At 43.9% G+C, this 22,265-nt stretch overlaps 1 protein-coding gene across 1 annotated transcript in view; it reads left to right on the forward strand.

Annotated features, from left to right (window-relative positions):
• The first annotated feature begins 4,525 nt into the window (after positions 1–4,525).
• The window catches only part of ATP10A (ATPase phospholipid transporting 10A (putative)), a 114,763-nt gene continuing 97,023 nt past the window's right edge, over positions 4,526–22,265 (forward strand). The window contains exon 1 of the mRNA XM_068395645.1: positions 4,526–5,124. Within this exon, the coding sequence (XP_068251746.1) occupies positions 4,688–5,124 (437 nt within the window). The 5' untranslated portion in view covers positions 4,526–4,687. The remainder of the gene's footprint in view (positions 5,125–22,265) is intronic.

Here is a 22,265-nt window from a genome sequence, read left to right on the forward strand (position 1 = left end):
GTGCATATCTGTGTGTATCTATGTATCTCCTGCAGAATGGAAGGAAATGAGGAATGATGCCATTTTGGCTGTTGTCTCTCCTCATCCAACTCTGACATTTTTAGCAGGCTGTTCACACTGAAAGACTCTTGCCTTCTTTCTGCTAGTTCCAAACATGTATGCCTGTCCCCTTTATGGAGAGCCAGATGGGATATGTCTCATCTGCAAAGGGCAGAACAGATTTTGTCTGATGTGTGGTACCATGTCTTTACAGCTATTTTTATAGCTCTCAAAGTCCTAGATTCTGACTGAGGCCTCTGGGTGGTTCCATAATATTAAGCATATTAATATTAAAATAGGTCCTTTGGAACAAAGGTGATTCTTTATGAGAATCATGGGTAATTTGATAGATGTTTCTGGCAATATCCGACATGAGAAATCTTTATTTTAGGATTATATAAATATTACAGAAGTGGCCTAGTAAATTAGACAATGTGTTAAAATTAGATTTGCTTCACCTTCTGGTGATAGGAAGAACTTAATTGTTAAAATGGAATAATGATAACTCCAAGCATTCAAAAACCATGACAAGTTCAATCATGAGTTTTATATCAGTAATATATTTGGGATCCTTTCTCCTTGCCTATGGGGTCTTCATCCTCAGAGTTCAGGTGGATGCCATTGTCAAACTCTTCCACACAACCATCAAGCCAAAGGCATTTTTTGGTTGATGTTATAATTCTCACATACCCACATAACCCCAAACCACAGAAAATACTTCAAATATAATCAGAGTTGATGACTCTGAGAAGAGGAAAAAAATGGATATCTCATCTCTAAGCAACCAGCCTGCTCCCATAATAAGAACTCAATAACGATTTCAAGCTGTAGGCTGTGTGGCATCTAAAAGGCCAAGTTAATACAGTATCTTGGGCCGGACAATCCCTTGATTCCTTCTAGCCTTAAAAGCAGTGTCATACCTGAAGACTCAGCTTTTAATGGCCTAGGCTATCAAAGATGAGCTCATTACGCATATTATCAGCATAACTGATGCTTAGAACCTCTCTCTTTTTCAACTTTAGTCCTTGATCTGAAGAAAATCTGTACAGTTGAAAAAGAGTCAGGCATTGAGAAAGGCTCTGAGGAGAGCTTGAAATTCAAGAGATACTGGGCATCAGAGGCTAGATTCAGGTTAATGGCAGGAGAAATCAGAGGGCAGATACCCAGCAAAACGCAGAGAGGTTTGGCCAGTGAGATGGAGGACACTCAGAAGTAGCTATGTGACAATGAAAGAAGAGCTCTGCACAGGAAGGAGACATCCATGGATGGCAGGGATTGCTCAGTCGGAGCACAGAGTAATCCTTAGGCATCGCCCACTTTTAGTTCTTTGCTCCAATGACCCTGAAAAATAGCAAAAGGCTCACATTTTAGTTTAGGTTATCCCGTAAATCTGGTCCTTGGCTCTTGGCTCCTCAGGCTTTTCCAGTTACCTCACGTTTCTCGAGGGTGATACCTTCTAAGCACCATGTGCCATCTCGACTGATTTAAAGTCAAACTCCTTCTGAACCCTTTCCTCCAGAAGACCCCATAAAAAGGCGATGCAGATGTATCCCAATTAACAAAAACAACATACTTTTAATTTTGCAGCCCAAAAGCTAGGGCCAGACTTGTGCATGTGTATTTCGTACAGGTTGAAGGTTGAATTTGCAGCCTGCCTCTTATTTGCAACCTCACATACTTGGACTGTGTGGGCAGGAAGAACACAAATATGAGTTCAGATACAAATATTTATGCTTTCTCAAACCTTACGCGCACAGTTTTACTTAGAAAAGGAGAGACTAAATTCTTGGGAGTGTCTACATTGCCAAATGTAGCTAGCAAAGCCTGGCAAACACTGTATTTTATAGGCATTGCAAAATAAGACTAACCCTTGTTTTTACTTATCATGGATTAAATGTCCTCAAGTTTTAATATACATATCCGGGACTTTGGACTCCTCATGTGACTGAGAGGTTGTTATAGTCAATGGAAAAATCTTCACTACCTAGTGGTATTTTATCTTGCCTATATGAAGAAAAAAGCAGTTTACCAGCAACAAAGTAAGTCCCGGTCAATGATATGAGAACAAGAGTTTTTAAGCTCTTGAACAGTTTCGTGTTGCACGCTTTCTACACTTTTTTGTAGTGAAGCTTTGCAAGTGTGGCCCTTGCCCGGTGTGCTCAAATAAAAAGGCTTTAAACTGTTTTGAAAATTAAGGATTTAGCAAACAAACACAGTAGCTTAAGGGATATGTCAGCATTTGTCTTTTCTTACCTTGACTTGAGCGCTGATTGAAAGTTTAATGTAACTACATAGCCAAGCTAGAGGGACATACTGAGAAAAGATGAAGCCTGAACAGTGCTTGAGCTCCTGGGGGCTGGGGGAAGCCAGAGCCCCACAAAATGGTGGGTTGCAGAGCCCAGCAGGCAAGTGGCCCAAAGGTCCAGCAACCCACTTTTTGGAGTATCTGCAGCTGGCAGCAAGGAGCCCTCAGGTGGGTGAAGCTCGATTTCTGGGAACATTGCAGAGTGATACTGTGACCTCCTTATCCCATTTTGGCATTTCTGAAGAACAGGAAAAGGATTTTTGTTCATTCTGGATTACCAATGAAGTTAACTCCAAGTGTAAGCAAGTTGGGACCTGGTTAGCCAAGGCAAAAAATGGACACAAAAAATTAAAATTAGGAGGTTTTTTGTCTCCTTTTTCTATATGGAATAAGTACTTTTCCCCTCATCAACAAAGGAACAGACTTCAGAAAGAAACCCAGGCCAATTCTCCCTTTCCCCCTTGCACAAACTAAAACCTTGTTATTTCCGTATTCCAAGGGCTGGGAAACCCAGGATATCCCTTCTAGGTTTGCAGTATCATCAGAAGAGTTGACAGCAGGATTGGTAAAGGGTTTGTGGCTTCACACAGTACCACTATCAGGCCATGTGCTGAATTAGCACCCACCTTGTGCCTCAGGGCCTGAAAGCGGTTCATAATTATCTACACACATTTAAAAGCAACTACAAACATATTGTAAATGGGGAAGGGAGGATGAAGATCTAGCAGCATGTTATAACTACAGGTTGTGAGATTCAGAGGTAATAGCTTTCACTTCTTGGTTTTCAGGGATTTTGTCATGGCAGCATCTGAACTGTGGGACTCAGGTACTCTCCCCAGAAGATGCCCCAGTCCTGTCCTGACCTCATATCAAGTCTAGATATGTATAATTTATGCCTATTTTCCATGATAACAAGAAACCCGCTGACAAGTATCAGGGGCTTGCTATTGTACTCAATATGATCCCACCTTGGGATATCACAGGATCAGGACCAAGGGTCACACCACTAAATTCATCTGTGCTACAGTTTAGAGACAGCCTGGAGTGACCTGTGGCAGCCTTTTATGCCGCCTGAGGAATCCCATCTTCAAAGCGTCTGCTCTTAAACCCCAATCTAAAGAGATGCTGAAAATTCTCATGTCCAGTAGCAATAATCTTCATTATTCTCATATTATTTGTTCTTTAAACATCTGCATACTTTTATTTGCTTGTGACTTTAGACTAAGTCTTTCTGTCTGGATTATTCTCTCTTCTGTATTTCAAGTTTATCTATCGTGCTTTCCATCTTCACCCACAACTGCATCTCTCTCCAGAAAGCGTGGAGCGCAAACCTCACAGCGAGAGGCAGGCATTTTCCATCCCTCGCTGGAAAGACCTGCCGCAAAGGAACAGAAAAATCCACATAAAACCCAACACACGTTATAGCCTGGACGTGCACATGGCCGGCGGCACCTCACGCGTCCCATCAGAAACCTCATTTTTGGTTGCCACCTTTGGGGTTGCCCAAAGCGCTGCCTTGGCTGCGGCACATAGAAATGGGGAGTCAGGAGCCGTCGTGCTGAACGGTCCGTGCTGCGCGCGGAGACGGCTGCAACCGCGGCGCACGGTGTCAGTCAGAAAAGCGGGGTATTTTGGAATGAGGCCGCTGATAAAACTCCCGCCGGCCGCGGGACCTTGGATGGAGGCTGGTGCGGAGCTGCGAACGCTTCGGTGGAAACTGTTCTGTTTCTACACCCAAACCTCCTCTTCCTCCTCCCCACACGTAACGGAAAGTCACAGCAGCCGGTACAATGTCACCCGCAGGCCCGCATCCCGCGGCGGGGCCCGCACCCCGGGGTGCCCGGCGGGGGGAGCGGGGCGGCGGCGCGGCCCTCAGGGCAGGCTGCGCGCGGAAGCGCCGCTCTCCGCCGTTTCCCGCCCGCGGCCCCCGCCGCCCCCTCCCGTTCGCCCCCCCCCCGACCCCTCCGCCGGCCCTGCCCGCGCCCCCGCCCCCCGCCACCGGCCGCGCCATGGCGTACGGGACGGCGGCCGCCGCATCCCCCGTGCCCTGGGCCGGCCCCGGGGCGAGGCCCGCCAGCGGGACGGGGCGAGGCCCGCGGGAGGAGGGCTCGCCCCGCCGCCTGCCCACGTCCCCTCCCCGGCCGAGGAGGAGGAGGAGGAGGAGAAAGCGAGCGAGGTCCCGGCAGAGCGGCGTGGAGAGGGTTTGAGAGAGCCCTCCTCCCCCTGGAGGGGAAGAGGAAAGGAGAGCCGTGGCGGGCGGCGGAGGATGATAACTTAGGGCCGTGGCTGGCGGTGGGAGCTGCCCGCGCTGCCCGGGCGAAGCCGGCTGGGAGGGCGGCAGCGATGTCCCAGGGCACTGCAGGAGGAGAGGGAGCGCCCCAGGTGCTGCCCGAGGGGAAGGAGAGGCAGAGGAAGAGGAGGCGGAGGAAGGAGAGTAAGACGCGGCTGGTGCGCTCCAACTTGCTGTTACCTGAGGCCGAGGCGGAGAAGTCCAAGAGGACAGTCCTGGCCAGCAACCGCCTCAAGACCACCAAGTACACAGTGCTCTCCTTCCTCCCCAAGAACCTCTTTGAGCAGTTCCACCGCCTGGCCAACGTCTACTTCGTGTTCATCGCACTCCTCAACTTCGTGCCGGCTGTCAACGCCTTCCAGCCGGAGCTGGCCTTGGCCCCTGTGCTCTTCATCTTGGCGGTCACTGCCATCAAGGACCTGTGGGAGGATTACAGCCGCTACCGCTCCGACAAGGAGATCAACCACACGGAGTGCCTGGTGTACAGCAGGTGAGGTGGGGCGGGTGGACGCCAAGGTCGGGGAGCACTGCGGTGGCAGCCACTGGTGGGGGCTTGGGCGAGCAGAGGTGTGGAAGCAGGGCAGCGAGCAGGTCCATCATGGAGGGCTTTCGTTTCCACTCCAAGCCCGAAGAAACTCCCAGTTGCCCCTGGAGCTGGCGTCTCCCATCTCTTTACTCAGAACTGCGGGAGCTCCTACAGTCCTGTACCTTCAAGTGAAAGCGAATCCACTCTGATTGGTGGGGCCCTGCAGTAAATCACTGATTTATGAGTAAGAAACATTTTTTATAGGTCTACACATATGCTCCAGGCTTGTTGTTTTTTTATGTTTTAAAGGAAGGACAGTGCATGGCAAAGTGAATGTAAGCGTCACAAGCAGCATTTGATTTGCAAGCCTTTTATGCACACACTTCTCAGTGTGAGCGGTCAGTTACACCAGTGTATAGTTTCAGGCATTAATTTGGTTTTAGCAATAGATTTCGCTCAGGTAATGTACTATTAAATCTTCACGGAGCAAAGGAAGGATAGAGGCCAGAGGCTTCTGCATTTGTTAGGACTGTGAGTTTTCATGACATGCAAACTAGCAAGCCTGAGCTATGTTTGCTTTTCTAAAGAATGAGGCAGTCTTTCCATTGAACATTTACTTTTAAGTGAATGCTTTTTATTTATCGTCTCAAATGTCATCATTCCCTGTGACTTCACTCTTTCCCAAAGCTTGTGGATGGAAAGTTAGGTCATTTATCTCCTTCAGATTTTTTTTTTTTTAGATGATCTGGGCTACACATTTAGACCACAGCCTTGCTATCTGTAAATCAGACTAAAATTACTTTTGCACCAACATTTATGTGCTCAGAATCCAGCTTTACAGAATTTTTGTTTTGCTTTTCTGTCAGTGCCAGGCAGTCATCTCATAGTAGTTAAGGCTAAGGTTTGCTGGGAACTGAGAGAAGAACATATTTTCCGAGAGAGCAGATTTTAGTTCTCTTTCCAATGCTTCCAAGTCTAAGAGAATCGAAACACGTGCCAAGAGGCTTACACTGTGATTCCACAGGCTGTCTGGGAGGGGTCCTCTAGGCTGACGTAAGCACCGAGGCAGAGAGCAACTCTCCTATTGCAAGAAGGGCATGTAAAAAAAAAAGAAAATGCTTAAAAGAACTCAGAATAGGCTGCCTTTTCAACATCAGCAGACTCAGCTTGTTATTTCACAAACTCATATCGCACAAGAAATCTCACCCTGGGATATTCCCCCACCAGTAGATATGCATGCATGGGAACACAAGTAAAAGGACCTTATTTCTGTAAACGAAACCAAAAATAACCTAGCCAAATCACACACGCAGGCATTGCTAACCTAAGGCTGTGCCTAGCGCCTTGCTTGCCTGTAGTTGTCCTTAACTCTGAACACTTCTGGTGTTGAGGGAGATGGGTGGCAGGAGGGCTAGTAAGGTAAGGACTAGTTAAGTAAAATAATGCTAATAAGGATGGTTAATCTAGCCCTTACGAAAAAAAATCAGTTTAGAAATAAGCTCTCGTGTCTCCTACATTGAAAAGAAGAAGTACCTGTTGCAGAAGCTGTTCGAAATATTAACGAATACTGGAACTGGGGTATTAATTCTGGAATGTTTCTCCCCCCTGTAATTTTCCATATCCCTGTCTGCTGCCAAAAAAGTAGACGTGGCTATGAGAAAAGTGTACCTTTGGTGTTAATACCACTTGTGCTCTTTTGGGAGTCCTAGTGCACTGCCCTTTGTACTGCTTATGCTTTGCCAAAGTTAGAATTGTTCCTTTTACTGCAAAGTTTGGGTTACTGTTGAGTGACACAGATTAATTTGGGAGTAGTTTGCCGTTGCATTTGCATCAAAGGCGCATGTTGGCCTAATCCCTGTGGGGCAGTGAACATGGAAGCTTAGGAACTCCATCAGCTGTTGAGGTACAGCTTTCGGGCTGGGAGCAGAGCTGAACGACGCATCCTTACAGCCCCCTGCAGAAGCCGTGTCCCCGGTAGCAGCTCACCTCTTTCCACCTTCCAGCAGTCCCTAGGAAAATCTCCCTTCCCACAGTTAAAAAAAAAAAACTAAACAGGAGGTTAAAATAATTTGCCTGTATGTTTTTAACCTGCTCACTTTTTCTTCTTATTTTAGCCTTTTTTAAACCTCACCAAGTCACCTTTTTGAACATCCCCCAGCCCCAGTGAGCAAGATGGGACTAGAAACTTAATATTTTTGGAGATAAAAGCAGATTCTCGCTAACTCGAATGATAGGGAACCAAGATTAAGAGATTTGTATCAAGGTCATGAAAGTTGCTGGGCATGAGTTCAGAAAAGCTGTTTTCTCAGAAAGGTGTCATGCCAGCAGAAACCAAGCGATTGGACGTGACTTTTACTTTGTTTCCTTAGACTCTTTGTTTCTGGAAAAATCCTGAAGTATAGATGCCACATAAGGAAGTAATAAATGACATCTTTTCTCCCCACATCCGTTTTATGCTGATCACATTATCAGTTTTACCACTTTATGACCAAGCCAGACTCTCTCCCCGGCTCTGACGCTTCCTTGCGGTGTCGTGGAGGCAGACTTTGATGCAAATGCTGTCCTCGATAGAGATGCTTCTGTAGGTAGGGCAGGTTAACGAATGTAGTTGCAGTCTTGTGAGCCCCTAAGGCTGCCAGAGAGCAGCGACTCTTCTCTTGCTGACCAGCCTCCCACACAGCTGCAAGAGAGCCACCTCAAACACGGACTGCAGCGTTCAAACACAGGCTACAGCAAATGACAGCGAATTACAACAGTCAGCAACTTGAGACAGGGACTTTTGCTTCACAGTAGCAGAGAAAAGCCCTCTATCACATGTTATATACTGTTTAGTGACCAAGTAAAGATTCAAGTTGGATGCTGTGTGTTCTGTCTATATCCTCCATGTGCTGCTTTCCTGGCTACTGAAGTACCTGCCCCCCATTAGACACAAGCAGCAATTAATGATGCAAGATCTACAGGACAGAGAGAAAGCAGGCGTAGGCAGAGCCTACTGCTGCTCAGGCCAGCTCATCAGGAGGAGGTTCAGCAGCACGCAGGCAGCGTCCACTGCGAGGTCCTCTGGAGCAGCCTACGCAGGCAGATCATGTCAGTAATCTGATGGGGGGGAAAATAATACTGTTCTCCTGCTATACTGACTGCTTGACAGCTGGTGTGCAGACTAGGCCTTCTTCCTCCCGCCTGCCCAGTGGTGTGGACTCAGATGACCCATTCTCATACAACCACTGCTGAATCAATGGTTCAGTGACTCACAGTTGGCAACACTTATCAGACAATAGAACAGCAAAGGATGATGCAACCTAAAGTAAAAAGCTGAAGAGAGATGTGCCTTGTTTTTGTGGAAAGAAGACAGCTTTCGTTTAGAAATTCTGGGTGTTTTGGAGAGTCCCTCAAAAGATACCGCTTTCTAGAGTCAGATGGTGGAAAAGGAAAAGACCTGATTCTTTGAATAAATTGAAAGAAGCTGTTGAGTTTGAATTGGCAGCATATGTTGAGAAATGAAACGTGCTGGAGAACTGCAGACTTGTGTTGCTCTGTGATGGAGTTTGCAGGTCTGCCTGTAAGAGCAGTCAGGGTCTTGACAGGCAAAGAGGGAAGGTTTCTTAGCCGAGAGAAGTTAATAAGGCCTCTCTCTGGAGGCCTCTAAGGGCAGCTCTCCCGTTTGACAATACAGAGGAAATTAGGCACTTATTTTAGGAGGACAGTTTCACAGGTCACCGAGAATTTAGATTCCATGCAGGTGCTTAAGGTAGGAATGCTGGATCGTGGCCGAAACTCTGTTGGTTTAAATGGAGGGAAGTTACAGAGGCACTAGAGCCCAGCCTGCAGAAAATTATTTTGTGTGCATAACCTTTGCAAACCTGTGATCATCTTAGTCTCCTCTCTTTGTTCCTCTTCCTCATTTTCATCACCCAGGGATGGAGGTTGACTACTGGAGATTACAAACTCACAGTCTTAACGGTGAAATCTTGTTTGGCTAGTTAGTTTTCTGCATTATTATCTTGGACTTGGGAGGATGGGAGGGTGATTTTTTTCTTTGCAGTTACTGTCCTCCAGTGCTCACCAGCTCTGGCTGGAGCTGTGGATCGCACATGTAAATGTTTGCTCCAAATAATTCCAGGATGCACACATTGCTGCTGCTGTTAAATATTTGGTAGAACTAAATTTGTCACTGGAGCAGAAGTGTTAATACTCTTCTAAGCAGGGGCTTTGTTTTCCATGTGCTGTTACAAAGTATGGTATACATTTACATGGTATGTAAATAGAAGATGAATAGTGATAACTACAATCACAACAAATAATGGCACTCGTCCAGCAGGGAATTACATTTTGTTACTGACTCAGTGCTGTGTTGGTGAAATAATCTCTGCTAACATTTTTCTAGGAGCCTTATGTTCAAAACCAAAGGGCTTTGATTTTTAAATCTACTCTCTAACTCTTGCTGTGTACATTGAAGAGTATTGCTAAAGAGTGTAATGGTCTCTGCATATTGATCAGAGAGTGATAACTGCTTCTTCTGTCAACCTGTGACTTAGAAAATCCATGACAAATTGGAATTTATGACTGGATATTTGTCTCCCCTGAGGTGTGGAAAATGTTTAATGGGGCACTCAGGCAGCTATCAAAGCAGGCTGTTTTACATTAAATGTTAATTGCTTTCTGCAAAACTCAAGAGGAGGAGAGAAGAGAGTTTGATGTGGGCAACTTGTTTCATACAGTTTCCAAAATACATTCCCTTCCTCCTCCCCTCTGTGAACCCACCAGTGAAAGCAATTCCAGCCTTGGAGAAAAAAGATATAGCAGTGTTACAAATCCTCACAAGGGCACAGCAGATCCCACTCATGGCCTCTAAAACAGCCACATGATGACTTGCCCTGCAACCACTTCACTTCTTAGGTGCCTTATTTTGCTGGCAACACCAGTCTCTGGGGAGTTGGGTTGTGATTATCTCCCACTACTACCCAAATAGAAAAGAGTAGCTTCTTGTCCCAAAACGTGCTGGCAGGGTAAGACATTTCTCACCAAAAGAAATAAGCTTGTCTCATCCCTTCCAGAACACAAATATCACTAGATGTGATTCAAAAGGAAACTACCTGGGATTACTCAGTTTCCTCTGTGAGTGAGCTTGGTGCACCGACAGCTGAAAGCAGAAAGTAGCGATCTGAATCTGATTGTGAAGTCAGTGTTCCCTCATTGAGTTTCAGAGAGGTGCAGCTCTGTTCATCTTCCTGTGCCTTTGTCCTTTACTTCAGTTTGGGCCAGGCTGGCAGTGAGTAAAACTCACTGGGAGATGTAGTAGAGGCTCTTCTGTTAGACTGATAGGGAGCAATTTCATTCTGCAGTAGAGTTTATCCTAGCAGCAAGGGGATGTCTATGCTAATCTTCTGAGATGTAGCCAGCTGCAATGCACAGGAGAACCCATCTGTCTGTCCAGCTATATGTATGCAGTTAATTTGCTATTTAGTGTAGGGCTAAGTGCCTGAGTTTCACTACCGTAAAATAAAAATGCTTACCTCTTATTACTAAGCTCTTTCATTTGTATAGGATGTCCTGAGAGCAGTTGTAGGCCGTTTCACATGTCTCTGGCTAACTGCCAAAGAAGATGCTGTTAATCTCCACTGAAAGACCTAGCAATGTCCCCAAATTAATTTTTGCAGATACATGCTGCACTCTGGAGAGACACTAGCTTGTGCTAAGCATACCACAGTCCAGAAGTACAGGTGGCCACCTTGTGCGCAGATCTACTTGCTCTCATGTATCAGTATTATCTTGAGACCATAATTATTGCTAGAGCTGGCCAAAAGATGAATAACAGATCTACTTGATTCTGTCAAAGTACATTTCCAAAGAAACTATACAAAAGGAAAGAATAGCATGTATTGTTCAACTCTTCCTGATACTGTGATTCCAGATTCCACCTTCCCCATGTCATGTAGTCAGCAGAATTGAAAACCCGAATTGAAAACCCGAATTGAAAACCCTGACACCCATGCTGTAGATCAATGTTTTATGGAACTGCTCATTAGCTAGCATGGCGTAACTTAGCCAGGGCATTCCTCCCACTAGCAGACCGGTCCTCCAGAAGTACTTAGTAGAGTAGTGCTCTTAAGCTCTGCCTGGGAGGCCTTAATTTTACTATGGGAGTGTTGGAGGACTCCAGGGAATGAAGAAGACTTAAAGGTCTTCTTGTGGTTTTCCCTCCTCCTTCTGTTCAATGTTGGCTGATAAGGAAGATGAAAATGAGGAAAGAAGGAGGCTCCCTGCTACTGGGCAGGACTTACTCAGATGCCTCATCCAGGCTGGCACAACCCATATGAATGGACAGGCTGCCTGCCTTGACACAGCAGGAGAAGTCCAAGTGCCAGATCTCCCCTTGCTATGTAATCCAGCACGCTTCCCATCTGCAGGGTGGTTGCTCTGCCCTAGAGCAGTCTAAGAGGTGCCTCTCCTCTCCCCCTACAACACTAGCCTTTGGGTATGTGGAGCTTTTGTATATATGCACAGTAAGGGCAATGCAGCTGGCAAGCCAAATGCACAGCACTGGGGTTATGCCCAGTTTGCAGGGTTTACGCTGAGCCGGCTTGGTTTTAGCAACCACATATATTGAGAGCAATTAAGTTCACAAAAAGCAGAACAATTTGTTTCACTTCACACAGTTGGGAAGCCGAATGAGTTTCCACGGCTTACCTTCAGCCTCAGTGTTTTCACTTGGGAGTTGGCACTAATGCAACTATGTTAGTGGCCAGTCATGTTTGTGCCCAGAAGAGATCCGCAGCAGAAACACAACCTGAACCCTGCTGCTACCCTGCAGCCATACAGCCTTGTCTCACCAGGATGTGAAAGCAAGACAGTGGGAGTCTCCACGCACTGGGCCAGGGAGACTGCATTTCAGTGAATGGCCTAATCATAAAGTGAGGAGCCGGCGTGATGCTAAAAGCCAGGACAGTGACCTCTTACTGATAAATTTGCATACGTATGGGCAGCAGGTTCCTCTGATGTATGTCAGGCACAAAAGTTGACCCACACCCAAAATGCAGCCACGACGCAAATGTGTGAAAGATGCAGCTTATAGCTTTTCCTAGGTAGGTGCTTGTGGTGGTGTGGAGGGGAGAGGAGGTGCAAGGGGGATGGCAGTGACATCCTGTCTCAGAAGCTTGAGTGCCCCTGATATTGAGCTCAGCTGAGGAAATGTACATATACAAATGTTTATTTGATTCTTAAGGATTTCATAAAGCAAGCCTTAGATTTAGTTTGAGGAAGATGACCTGCATGTTTCTGAATTAATTGGTTTAATTTTTGCTGTGTGTCCAGGAAGTGGGAATGAGAGGGGTTCAAACTAAGAGACTACAGTGCCTGCAAGTTGTGAGCTGAGAGGAACAACTTTATCTTTTACTATTCCTAGGATATAGCTACACAGCCTGTCCATAGAAAGCTGCCAGCCACCCAGCTAATAGGGCGTTCTGTCCTGTGGACTGCTGAGGGTATCTAACCCTTATGAGCTGGTAAACTACCCCCTAGTTCTTTGCTCCAACAGGAGCAATGTTTTGCTCTGTTTTGAGACTTGTAGGTGGAGATCTGTGGCATGGTCAGCCTACATCCTTAAGGCCGTGTTGGTCAAAGGACAGTCTTGATCTGGCAAGGCATGCATTTTCAGGGGCAAGGCATGCATTTTAGGGGTGGGAAACATCTGCCATCTCCTTTGCTATTTTATTATGATTTTATTCTTGTCTGATCACAATTTCTCTAGAGTGACAAATAGGCCAGTCTCTCCAGTGCAGCAGCCAACATTTGCATCACGCCCAGTCATTTCGTAAACCCAGACCCTGCTGGAGATTTGTTATAATAGGCATGGAGGTCACTTGTTTTGTTTTTATGTTCTGGTTGCCTGGAAATACTGACCTACTTCAAGGAAGAGTTTAAATGTTTGACTGACAGCTGCGCTCCAGTTCTTATATATCTGTGCTGCTAATGTATTAACATTGATGGTGTGAACACTATTGCAGAATATTTGGCATTTCTGTAGTTTTGATGGAGGTTTTAGTTTTGACCTTTTGAGAGAAAGGGAAAGTCCATTATGAAGTGACAGCATTTGTAACCATAGCTCTTTTACCTTCGTATGTTGTCTTACACTTGCTAGTCTTTTTCTAGGTTGCACAGCAATGTATCTATATGCTTGCCCCTTGTCTGTTCACCTTCCTGCCTTCCAGTAACAACCTGAATATGCCTGTTTTAGCTATGTTAGCTGATTTTGTTTGTTCACTAACAAGTTATTGGGCAAGTTGTTGTGAAGTCTCCCAAAATATTGAGGCCAACACAGAAAGTGCTGAACAGCAGTCACCTAAATACAACTGTGAGCATGTTCAGGATCTTTCACAATCCAGACATGGAGTAAGATGCCTCAGAAGAGATGCTAGTGGACAAATTGGAGCAGGCAGATTTAGAAGCCAAACCCTTAAAGGTTCAGGAAGTTCATTAAGTGCATTAGAAAGATGTAATCAATTTTGGGCAAAGTAGATTATAAGAAATCAAATCTAATCCACCTAAGTCTGATCTTGCAGTTGTAGTGCATTATGTTTGTGTGGGCCCACACTTGTATTTGGGGGTTCAGATGCTTTCTGTATTTTATTTTTCTCCTTTTTAGAATCCCCGTGTCTCATTGTCAGCTTCCCCTTGCTATACTTCCCTCTGCTGCACACCTGCAAAGCTGTGAAGCAAAAGCTTGATCTTATACAGTTTACCAGAATAAAGACATATATTGTTTTTATCTGCACACTTGAGAGCATTTTGATCTTCCTTCCTTCACTATCGTATGTTCATATTTTATCAGAGATGCTTGGATAGCCGTGCCTGTCTCCTGACAGGTTGATTTTCATCTTAACTCTTCTGCATGTGCCATTAGTTGTCTTCCCTGTAAACAGCAGTGAGCCGCTGATAGTAGCTGGCTGGCAGGAAACCCTCTCAAGTGTTAATTAGGTTCTCTCTGACCTGACAAGGGTATTTCCTGAAGGAGTTTGTCAAGTTCCTTCTGGGACATGAGGTGAGATTTATTTCACGTTGCTTTTAGTTAAAAGGTATGTGTCCAGTCTGACCAAGCCATCTACACTTGTGCCACAATCAGCATTGAGAGCATTGAACAGGTCGGAGGGGAGGGGGAAATCCTTCCAGTTTATTTGAGACGCTGACCTTAGCTTAGTTTGAATCAGGAGGTCCTTACCTCTCTCCAGTGATGATACAGGTGAAGCTGAACTAGATGACTTGCTTATACAGCTAAGTTCAGGTAAAATGAATCCCGTTAGTAAACTCAGAGAGGATAGATTTTAATTCCTGCTAATGCTGCATATGATTTTTGGACTGTAGAAGAGTAGCCTGTCCTGCTCAAAATATTTAATGATTTATTTAAGAACTATGCTTTGAGAATCACAGATACAAGTATGTTCACCTGTCAGGTGAAGAGGATAACCCAGTATCCACTGTTTCACCTCCTGCCACATTCTGCCTTCAGCATTAGCCATTAACATATGGTTCATACTTGTGAAATGTATTTATATCATTTATCTCAGTGCTGAGAAACAATGTAAGAGATGAGCTGTTATCAGTAAATAATTTTCCTCTTTGAATAGCTGATTACATTTGCATTTTGTGGAGTTTTTCAGGCCGCCCACATAATGTGAGGAATCTTGGTATTTTGGCATGTTATTTGCTCTTTAACCTCAGATGCAGCTTTTGGGGAGGAGTGTTGAAACATAAGGTAGGAGATTCATAATTTTGCTTTCTTCTGTTTGTCTGGAGGTACCTAAATATTAGGTCAACAAAACCACTTTGCAAGCTGTGTCTCTTAAAATGCAGCGGGTAATTGTGTGTTTGACATAATCATGGCTGTTACAAAAGTGAAAGTAGGGCTTCACTGTCATGTGTCTCACAAATATCATATATGGCTGTTGGGCTAATGTTTTATGTACAGTAGGATCAGATGTTAAAACCTGCAAGCAATATTGCTACATGATCAGGGATTGAATCAGAGGGATCAATGGTGAAATTATTCTGCTAATTTTGGATATCACTGATTTACCCTTGGTTGCCAGTTTCTATGCTGGAATTTTAGTGCCTGTCCATATGGGGGCATAGGCACATGCAGACATACCACGTACCCATATAAAAGGTGCAGCACCATAAGATACCATGCCAGAGTTTGCTATCGTGAAAGTCCTAACTTATGTTTGTCTGATTGCAGCATTTGACACTCTGCTCTTCCTGATTGTTCAGGCTTAAATGTACTTTCTCCTATCCAGTTTTTCTTACATATGTCTCTCATATATGTTCAGTACAATTCCTTGTGTCTCTCTGCTTTTTGTGACAGGATCATGGCTGTGTGTGGGAGCTTCTATTTCTGTCAGATCCTGTGGGAGCTTTCCAAAATGCAAGTTCAACAGAAAAGCTGTACCACAGATGAGCCAGCCATCAGTCTAGTAGTGCTGATGTTTAATCTGCTGCACCCATTTTCCAGGAGTCCAATTTAAAGTCTGTAATAGCCCTTGTCATGGACTGAACAATCCATGATGTCTCTTCAATTTGAGGAATACCACAGTGGACTCCATTTTTTAAGTCCTACCATGTTACATAATAAACCTGACGTATCAGCAGTGAAATAGCTTTTCTTCCTGCAGTGGGACATCTGCCAGCTCATGCCAGAAAAATGTGTGTAAGACCAGTAAGACCCATCTGCCAAAGACTATTGCATCATAGGATCACCAGCGTGACAGTGTATCACTATATGTAAAGCTAACAAAGCTATCACTGAAGCGAAGTCTGGGATGAAAAGTCAACAACCAGTGGATTTTGTGTATTTGCCAAGTTTTTGGTTGTTGATCTGTTTTTTATTTTACGGGGTTTTTTGTGTTTGGTTTTTCTTCCAGGTAATAAGCCAGGTAGAAATTATCAGTTATTACCCCAGTTTCAAAATTGTTAAAGAATCTGTCCGATCATTACCAATCTCATTAAAGATAAAAGAAAACTTAAGTCCAAAACATTTATTCCTTTTTCAAACAGAAGTACTGAAGAAGAATCTAGCATGATAAAGACAGAAATAGTGTCTTTGAAGCACATACAGTGTCTCTACCTTTTAAAGCCTTTGTTCAGCATTTTAGTGTAACATTTCTCTAAAATTCCCCATGGTCATTCTAAATTCAATCCTCCTTGGAATGTAGGGAGCAGAAGAGAAGGAGGAGAGTTCCTGAGTTTATTTTCAATGGCATTTGGTTTGGCTTGGAGGATTTTTATAATGCTAATTTGGTCCTTGCATATTAATTCCTGTTCTTCCTCTGCTGCTCCTAAATTGGAAACTTTCCATTTTACATCTGGCAATCTTGTCCTCAGTTGTTTAACCTTTATGCTTCATCTCTAGAAATAGCTGTTTTGTGCAGTGAATCCAGCCTCTTAGTCATAATAACATTCCCTTCAGCAACTTCTAGAAAGGTTTTGGGGTTTGTTTGTTTGTTTTGTTTTTTAACCACTGTCCACATTTACAGAAAGCATGCCTGAGTTGATGGTGCTGCACCTTACCAAAAAGTTTTAAGCAAGAAAAATACAATATGTGTTCTTTACTCTTTACCACTGGAAGAAAGTTTAGAAACACAACCACATCTACAGAACTGGTTAAGACCAACGGTGCATTACCCCAGCTAGTTGAGTAGTATTCAAGCTACATGCAAACCTGATTGTTGGTCATTTGGGAGCAGAATTCTTACTTTTCCAGTAACTGAATATACATCCAGATGTCCAGTGCTTCTGTGGGATGTCTCCTCATCCATGCCTAACTCTTTTCTGACCTGCTTTTGTAACTCATTAGTTCCAGTTAGATTCCACAGCAGTTAGTTCCACAGAGGTCATGCACAATATGAAAATAACGTCTGCAAAGGAAGGGTCCCCAGTCAATGTTCCTTGTAACTTTCATTACTGTGCTACACACCTGTACGTTTGGAGGGAGCTCTCAGGTGGTATGCAGTACACAGTGGGAAACTGAGCCGTGTATTAGAAAGCTTAGTCTGTTCATCTTTTTGCCCAAGTATGACTCAAATAAGAGGCAAAGCCCAGAAAAAGATTTTTTTTTTAAGTGTGGCTTCCTACGCAGTTGGTTACACGAATGCCAGTCCTTTAAACTCTCAGATGTAAAAAGTGTGTTTATATGGCACACATTCAGCAGGAAGCAGGGCTGTCCCAGCTGGTATCTCTAAACACCTTCTGAGCACCATGCAGAGGTGCTTGCTGCTCTGGAAGCAATATGGGCCATTACTGCTGTGCTGTCTCTTACGAGGGCTTGTCAGCTCAAACACAGCCAAGTTCACACAACTAACAGTTTGCTCTTTGTGGATGGGGCACAGCTGGTGGGAGTTTGGGACCCTGCACCCTGCTCTAATTTATTGTCCTTAGACTGAAAAAAGCCAGTAAGACTGTTCAGTAAATGCAGATGCATATTGCATGACTACACTTAATTTTGGGGGTTTATTTTCTTTTAACTGTGACCAAATGGATGGTAAACCATGAGTCTCATTGCTAGCAGTTAATGCAGCAGTGTTTACTGAGTAACTTTGGATGAGGAAGTAAATTGTAAAAAATAGAACCCTGTCAAAACACTTTTTTTTTTTAAGAGACATGTATATAATAGGTGTGATTTACCACATCAGCACAGATCAGATTACCAGAAGACTCATGATTCAGGGTTGGAAAGCAAATTGAACAAGCTGGATATAGGTTTAAGATATTCAAATGAAGAAGATGTAAAGAAGTGCTACACAGCAACTTGTTATCCTTCTACTGTATTTCTGCCATCTGAATCCATTTTTACTGAGAACTTAAATGAAGTGAAAAAGCTGCTGTTGAATTCTTAGGAAGGGAGCAAACATTCTTAGGAGTTTTCCAAAGCTTAAAAAAAGTAATCTGCCAGTGCCACAGCAGTGTAGGCACTTATATTCCACAGTAATGTGTACCCTGCTTGAAGTCAGCAGGAAAACTCTCTTTAAGCCATGAGTTTTCCCCTGACTTTCTAAAATAAGACCCTTTTTTCAAGTCAGACCTTCCTTTGGTCAATCTTAAGCCCTCTATGTGATGTACAGGATCACCTCCTTCCTAAACTTCACTGGCTTTCATACTTGATGTCTGTCTGCATCTGTCCCTGTCGCAAGGGCAATCCCTGGTGATTTGTGTAGGGAACTCAAAGGCACGTTTATGCCGCCCAGCAAGGAGGTCTGTGTTGGCACTGCGGCAGGCTGGTGTGTCGGTATGGGCAGAGCCCAACGCAGCATTACTCAGATTAGTGTCTCCGAGCTGCTCAGCAAGGCTTGTTAGCTAGTCTGTCTGAGGCACGTAGTGCTTCGTTACAGTCATACTGCTTTGAGAGGAAAGCTGGCAGTACAGCAGTTGGTTCAGATGTCTCCAACTTGAGTTTCAAGATTATTTTGCACCTTGGAGGACTCTACGAACCTGGTTTACATACATGTTCTAATGAAGAAGAAATACTGAGGTTAAAATATTTACAGCTGTAGATAGCACCATGAAATGTTCAGTCCTTGGACTGGGAAAGTATTAAAAAGATGATTGGGGGCTTAATAAGTCTTATAATGTGTACGAGTGGAGTCATAGCTGTTTCCATGTAAGGAAGCAGAAGGCATTTTGTAAACATCAGTCGGTTGCTTTACAACAGGGTGGGTACAAGGAGAAAATGGCTAGGGTGACAGTTTTGCTGTCTTGTCAAGAGAAAGTGTGACTTCACAGTTAGCAAGTTAGCAGTTTGTATGCTGGGGCAGCTGTCTATTTTGCATAGCTGTGCTGTATATCAAGAAACCTCTGAATAATAGACAGTGAACAGCTACCTAATGGGTAGCCATTACAAAAGCAGAGGTGGGTCTTTTTCTGCAGGTCTCCAAAGAATCCAGAAACTGATGGCCAAAATGACCACAGTGTTTTCATGGTACTGAAAGCAGGCAATGCATAATAGCCAAGAAAGTGGAAATCCAGTCTTTTTACCATGACCTGGGATTATGCTTTGGCCAGCTCAAACTTTTGGTCCTCATTTCATGTTTCCAGGGGAGGTGCTTTACTTCTGAGGTTGTGCTTTGAACTCTGCTGGCACAGAGAGGGCTGAGGGGTGACAAAGAGATCAGGCTGCAAAGGTAGTACAGGCAGCCCTTGATTCAGCCTGCTAGGAGAGGGAAGAACAGAGCCAGACTTCATGGATCGGTAGCACTGGCTCTGTCTCCTGTTTCAAGCTATTAAAATAACACTTCAGTGTTTTTTTAAAAGGTGTTTTCCTAAATGCTCTCTAATGCCCATAATAATTTTAGATGCTAGGAAGTAAATATTTTTCTTCTACCAGTGTATTTTCATTTCTTTCCCCACTTGGCAAGCACTGGTATTTGGGGGGTTTGTGTTTTGTTTTTGTTATTCTTCTACAGTATTTAGGATGAAGTAGAAAGTAGCTTGCTACCAACACCTTGCAGATATACACACACAAAATACTTGACCTTGCCAAAACAAGTTATTTTTTGCATCAGAACTCTTGAGTTTATTTTCTGCTTGCATGTTTTCAGAAAAAGAGTGCTTCTTACCAACTGCAGTGGACAAAACGAAGTGTCTGCAAGATTGACAAACTGATGGCTTTTTAGTTAGTACTGTAGAGGTCAGCTATCGGAGCGACAGTTGGAGAAAAAGATGTAAAATTTGATTATTAGAAGACTGCTTAAGATAAGACCAATGTTAAGATAAATTTTAAAACAGGGCAAAAGACAAATGTGGTTCTGACCTCTAATGCCAGAAAAATGAACATGCCAGTGCTTATAACTGGGCCTTGAAATGAGCCCTGGGAGGAGACTGGGGTTCTGTGATGGTTTTGATTTACATCCAGTCCTTGATTTCTTTTTTTGATGGACAGTTGTCTGCATCATGACAGACTAATTTTGCTTCACAAGCACATGAACTCTCCCTGCAGCAAGATGGGAACATCACCTGTAAGAGAAAGTCAGCAGTCCCAAGGCAAGCTATATCCTCCCCAAGTCAGGGCTTTAAGGGCATCAGTGAATGAAGATGCGCTTACTGTATCCTTCCTGTTCATCCAGAGTACTGTTAAATATCCCTTCTATGCTAGAATTGTGGGCGTTGAATCTTAAACACACCTATGGGGAGTCAGCAGATCTCCACTAGGGTCTTCAATGGGATCTTGAGCAAGTCGCATAACCCTTCCTGTGCATGAAAGTCGTAGTCTACAAAATGGGAACAGCATGATTTATCTCACAGGGGTTTTGAGGTTTAAACTGGGACTTTTAAAAGAGATCTTTGTTGTGATTTGCTTCCCCTTAAAACTGAATGGGAGTTCAGTGTCTTGATTTTCTCATTTCAGGGATTTTCAAAGCAGCTGTCTTATGAATAAAAGCTTGATTTTAATTTTTTTTTCCTTGGATTTTTGGGTTATTAGTGGTCTGATTTCAAGATCTCTTTAAATGGAGTAAAAAATAGGTTATGGAAAAACTACAGTCCCAGTTATAAAGAAATCTGTATCTACCATCCATAAGCACCTGTTTAGTCCCGACACTACTGTGGTAAATGGATTACAATTACTCTGCCTCTCCCACGATTCTCAGGGAAACTCTGAAATAAAAAAGTTTTTAAAGGGGTGCTGTCAAGCACCCCAGAAAAAAAGGTGGGCATTTAGGTAAGACAAAGCAAAATGTTTGGAGGTGCCATGTGCAAAAATAACCACTTTCAGAAATGCCTCTTTACTGAAAAAATGTTACTGCATGATAGCAGTTGCCCACTGGTAGAAGTGGAAGAATTTAGAAGGAAAGGAAAAATGCGGAAAAAAAATGTATGTACAATAACAAATTATGGGCAGAAAGAGAGAATATTCCAAGTTCTCCATCATGTTCCTTAGCTACAAATAATCCTGTGAAATATTTGTTCCAAAGGTCAAATAAAAAAAGATTTCAAAGCAAAAAAGGGTAATACTGAAACTGTCTCTAGCCAATTTATTCTGAAAATATTTCAGAAGGCGAGAAACTTCTTGTGCAACAGTCTCACAGGTTTCTACTGTAGGTAATGTTCCGCAGACACCTAGAAATTAGGATCACTTATGTCCTCAGACTGAAAACAGGGTGTGTGGTTTTGGAAAAATTGTTTGGAGGAAGTGCTGATAAGCGAGGGAAACATTAAACTCAATTCTGTGTTCACTTACCTTCCCTAGGACTGGACTGTGCAGCAGTTTTAAACTGAAAGAGAGCAGATTTAGATTGCACATTAAGAAGAAATTTTGTACAGTGAGAGTGGTGAGACACTGGAACAGGTTGCCCAGAGAAGCTGTGGATGCCCCATCGTTGGCAGTGTTCAAGGTCAGGTTGGATGGGGCTTTGAGCAACCTGATCTAGTGAAAGATGTCTTTGCCCATGGCTGGTAGGGTTGGACTAGGTGATCTTTGAAGGTCCCTTCCAACCCAAACCATCCCGTGATTCTATGGTTCTATGCAGCAGAATAAAGGACTTCCACATGAATATCTGATCAGAGGAAACACTGGGATTCCCAGAAACAGTGAGAGTAAGGCGTTAATTGCCCTCTGTATCCACCAGTCAAACTTCCTTTAAACTGTCGAAGTTGCTTGGTGTTCTCTGAAACCATCTAGAGCAGCATGACATTTGTCTCACTTGGCTTCAGCTATTTGGATATTAGGCATTCAGCCCCACCAAACTCTTAAACCTCCTCACTAGCCTGGGCAGAAAGATGGGCATCTCAAGAGAGCTGTTTGTCCCATCAGTCTTCTGCTGGGAAGAATCACTCGCCAGAAGTGCCCTCGCCCCCCTTGCCATTGCACTGTGGACACGTGAGATCCCTCACATCTGGACAGCTGAAATAAGGTGAAATGAAAACGTTGTCTCACCAGGAGGGTGGGTGTGGATGTGCGTAAAGGTGGCCCTAAAAGGAAAGTATTTTATCTTTGTACTGATGGTAAGAAAATTGAGTCATACTAACAGACCCGTCACCTGCTTGTTTGACTTTGTTGTAAATATCAAACTTTGTTATGAATTTTAGCCTAAAAGTTAACGAGTTTTAAGCCTAATTACAATTAT

This window comes from Nyctibius grandis, chromosome 2, assembly GCF_013368605.1.
Source record: "Nyctibius grandis isolate bNycGra1 chromosome 2, bNycGra1.pri, whole genome shotgun sequence".
NCBI classification, from domain to species: Eukaryota; Metazoa; Chordata; class Aves; order Nyctibiiformes; family Nyctibiidae; genus Nyctibius; species Nyctibius grandis.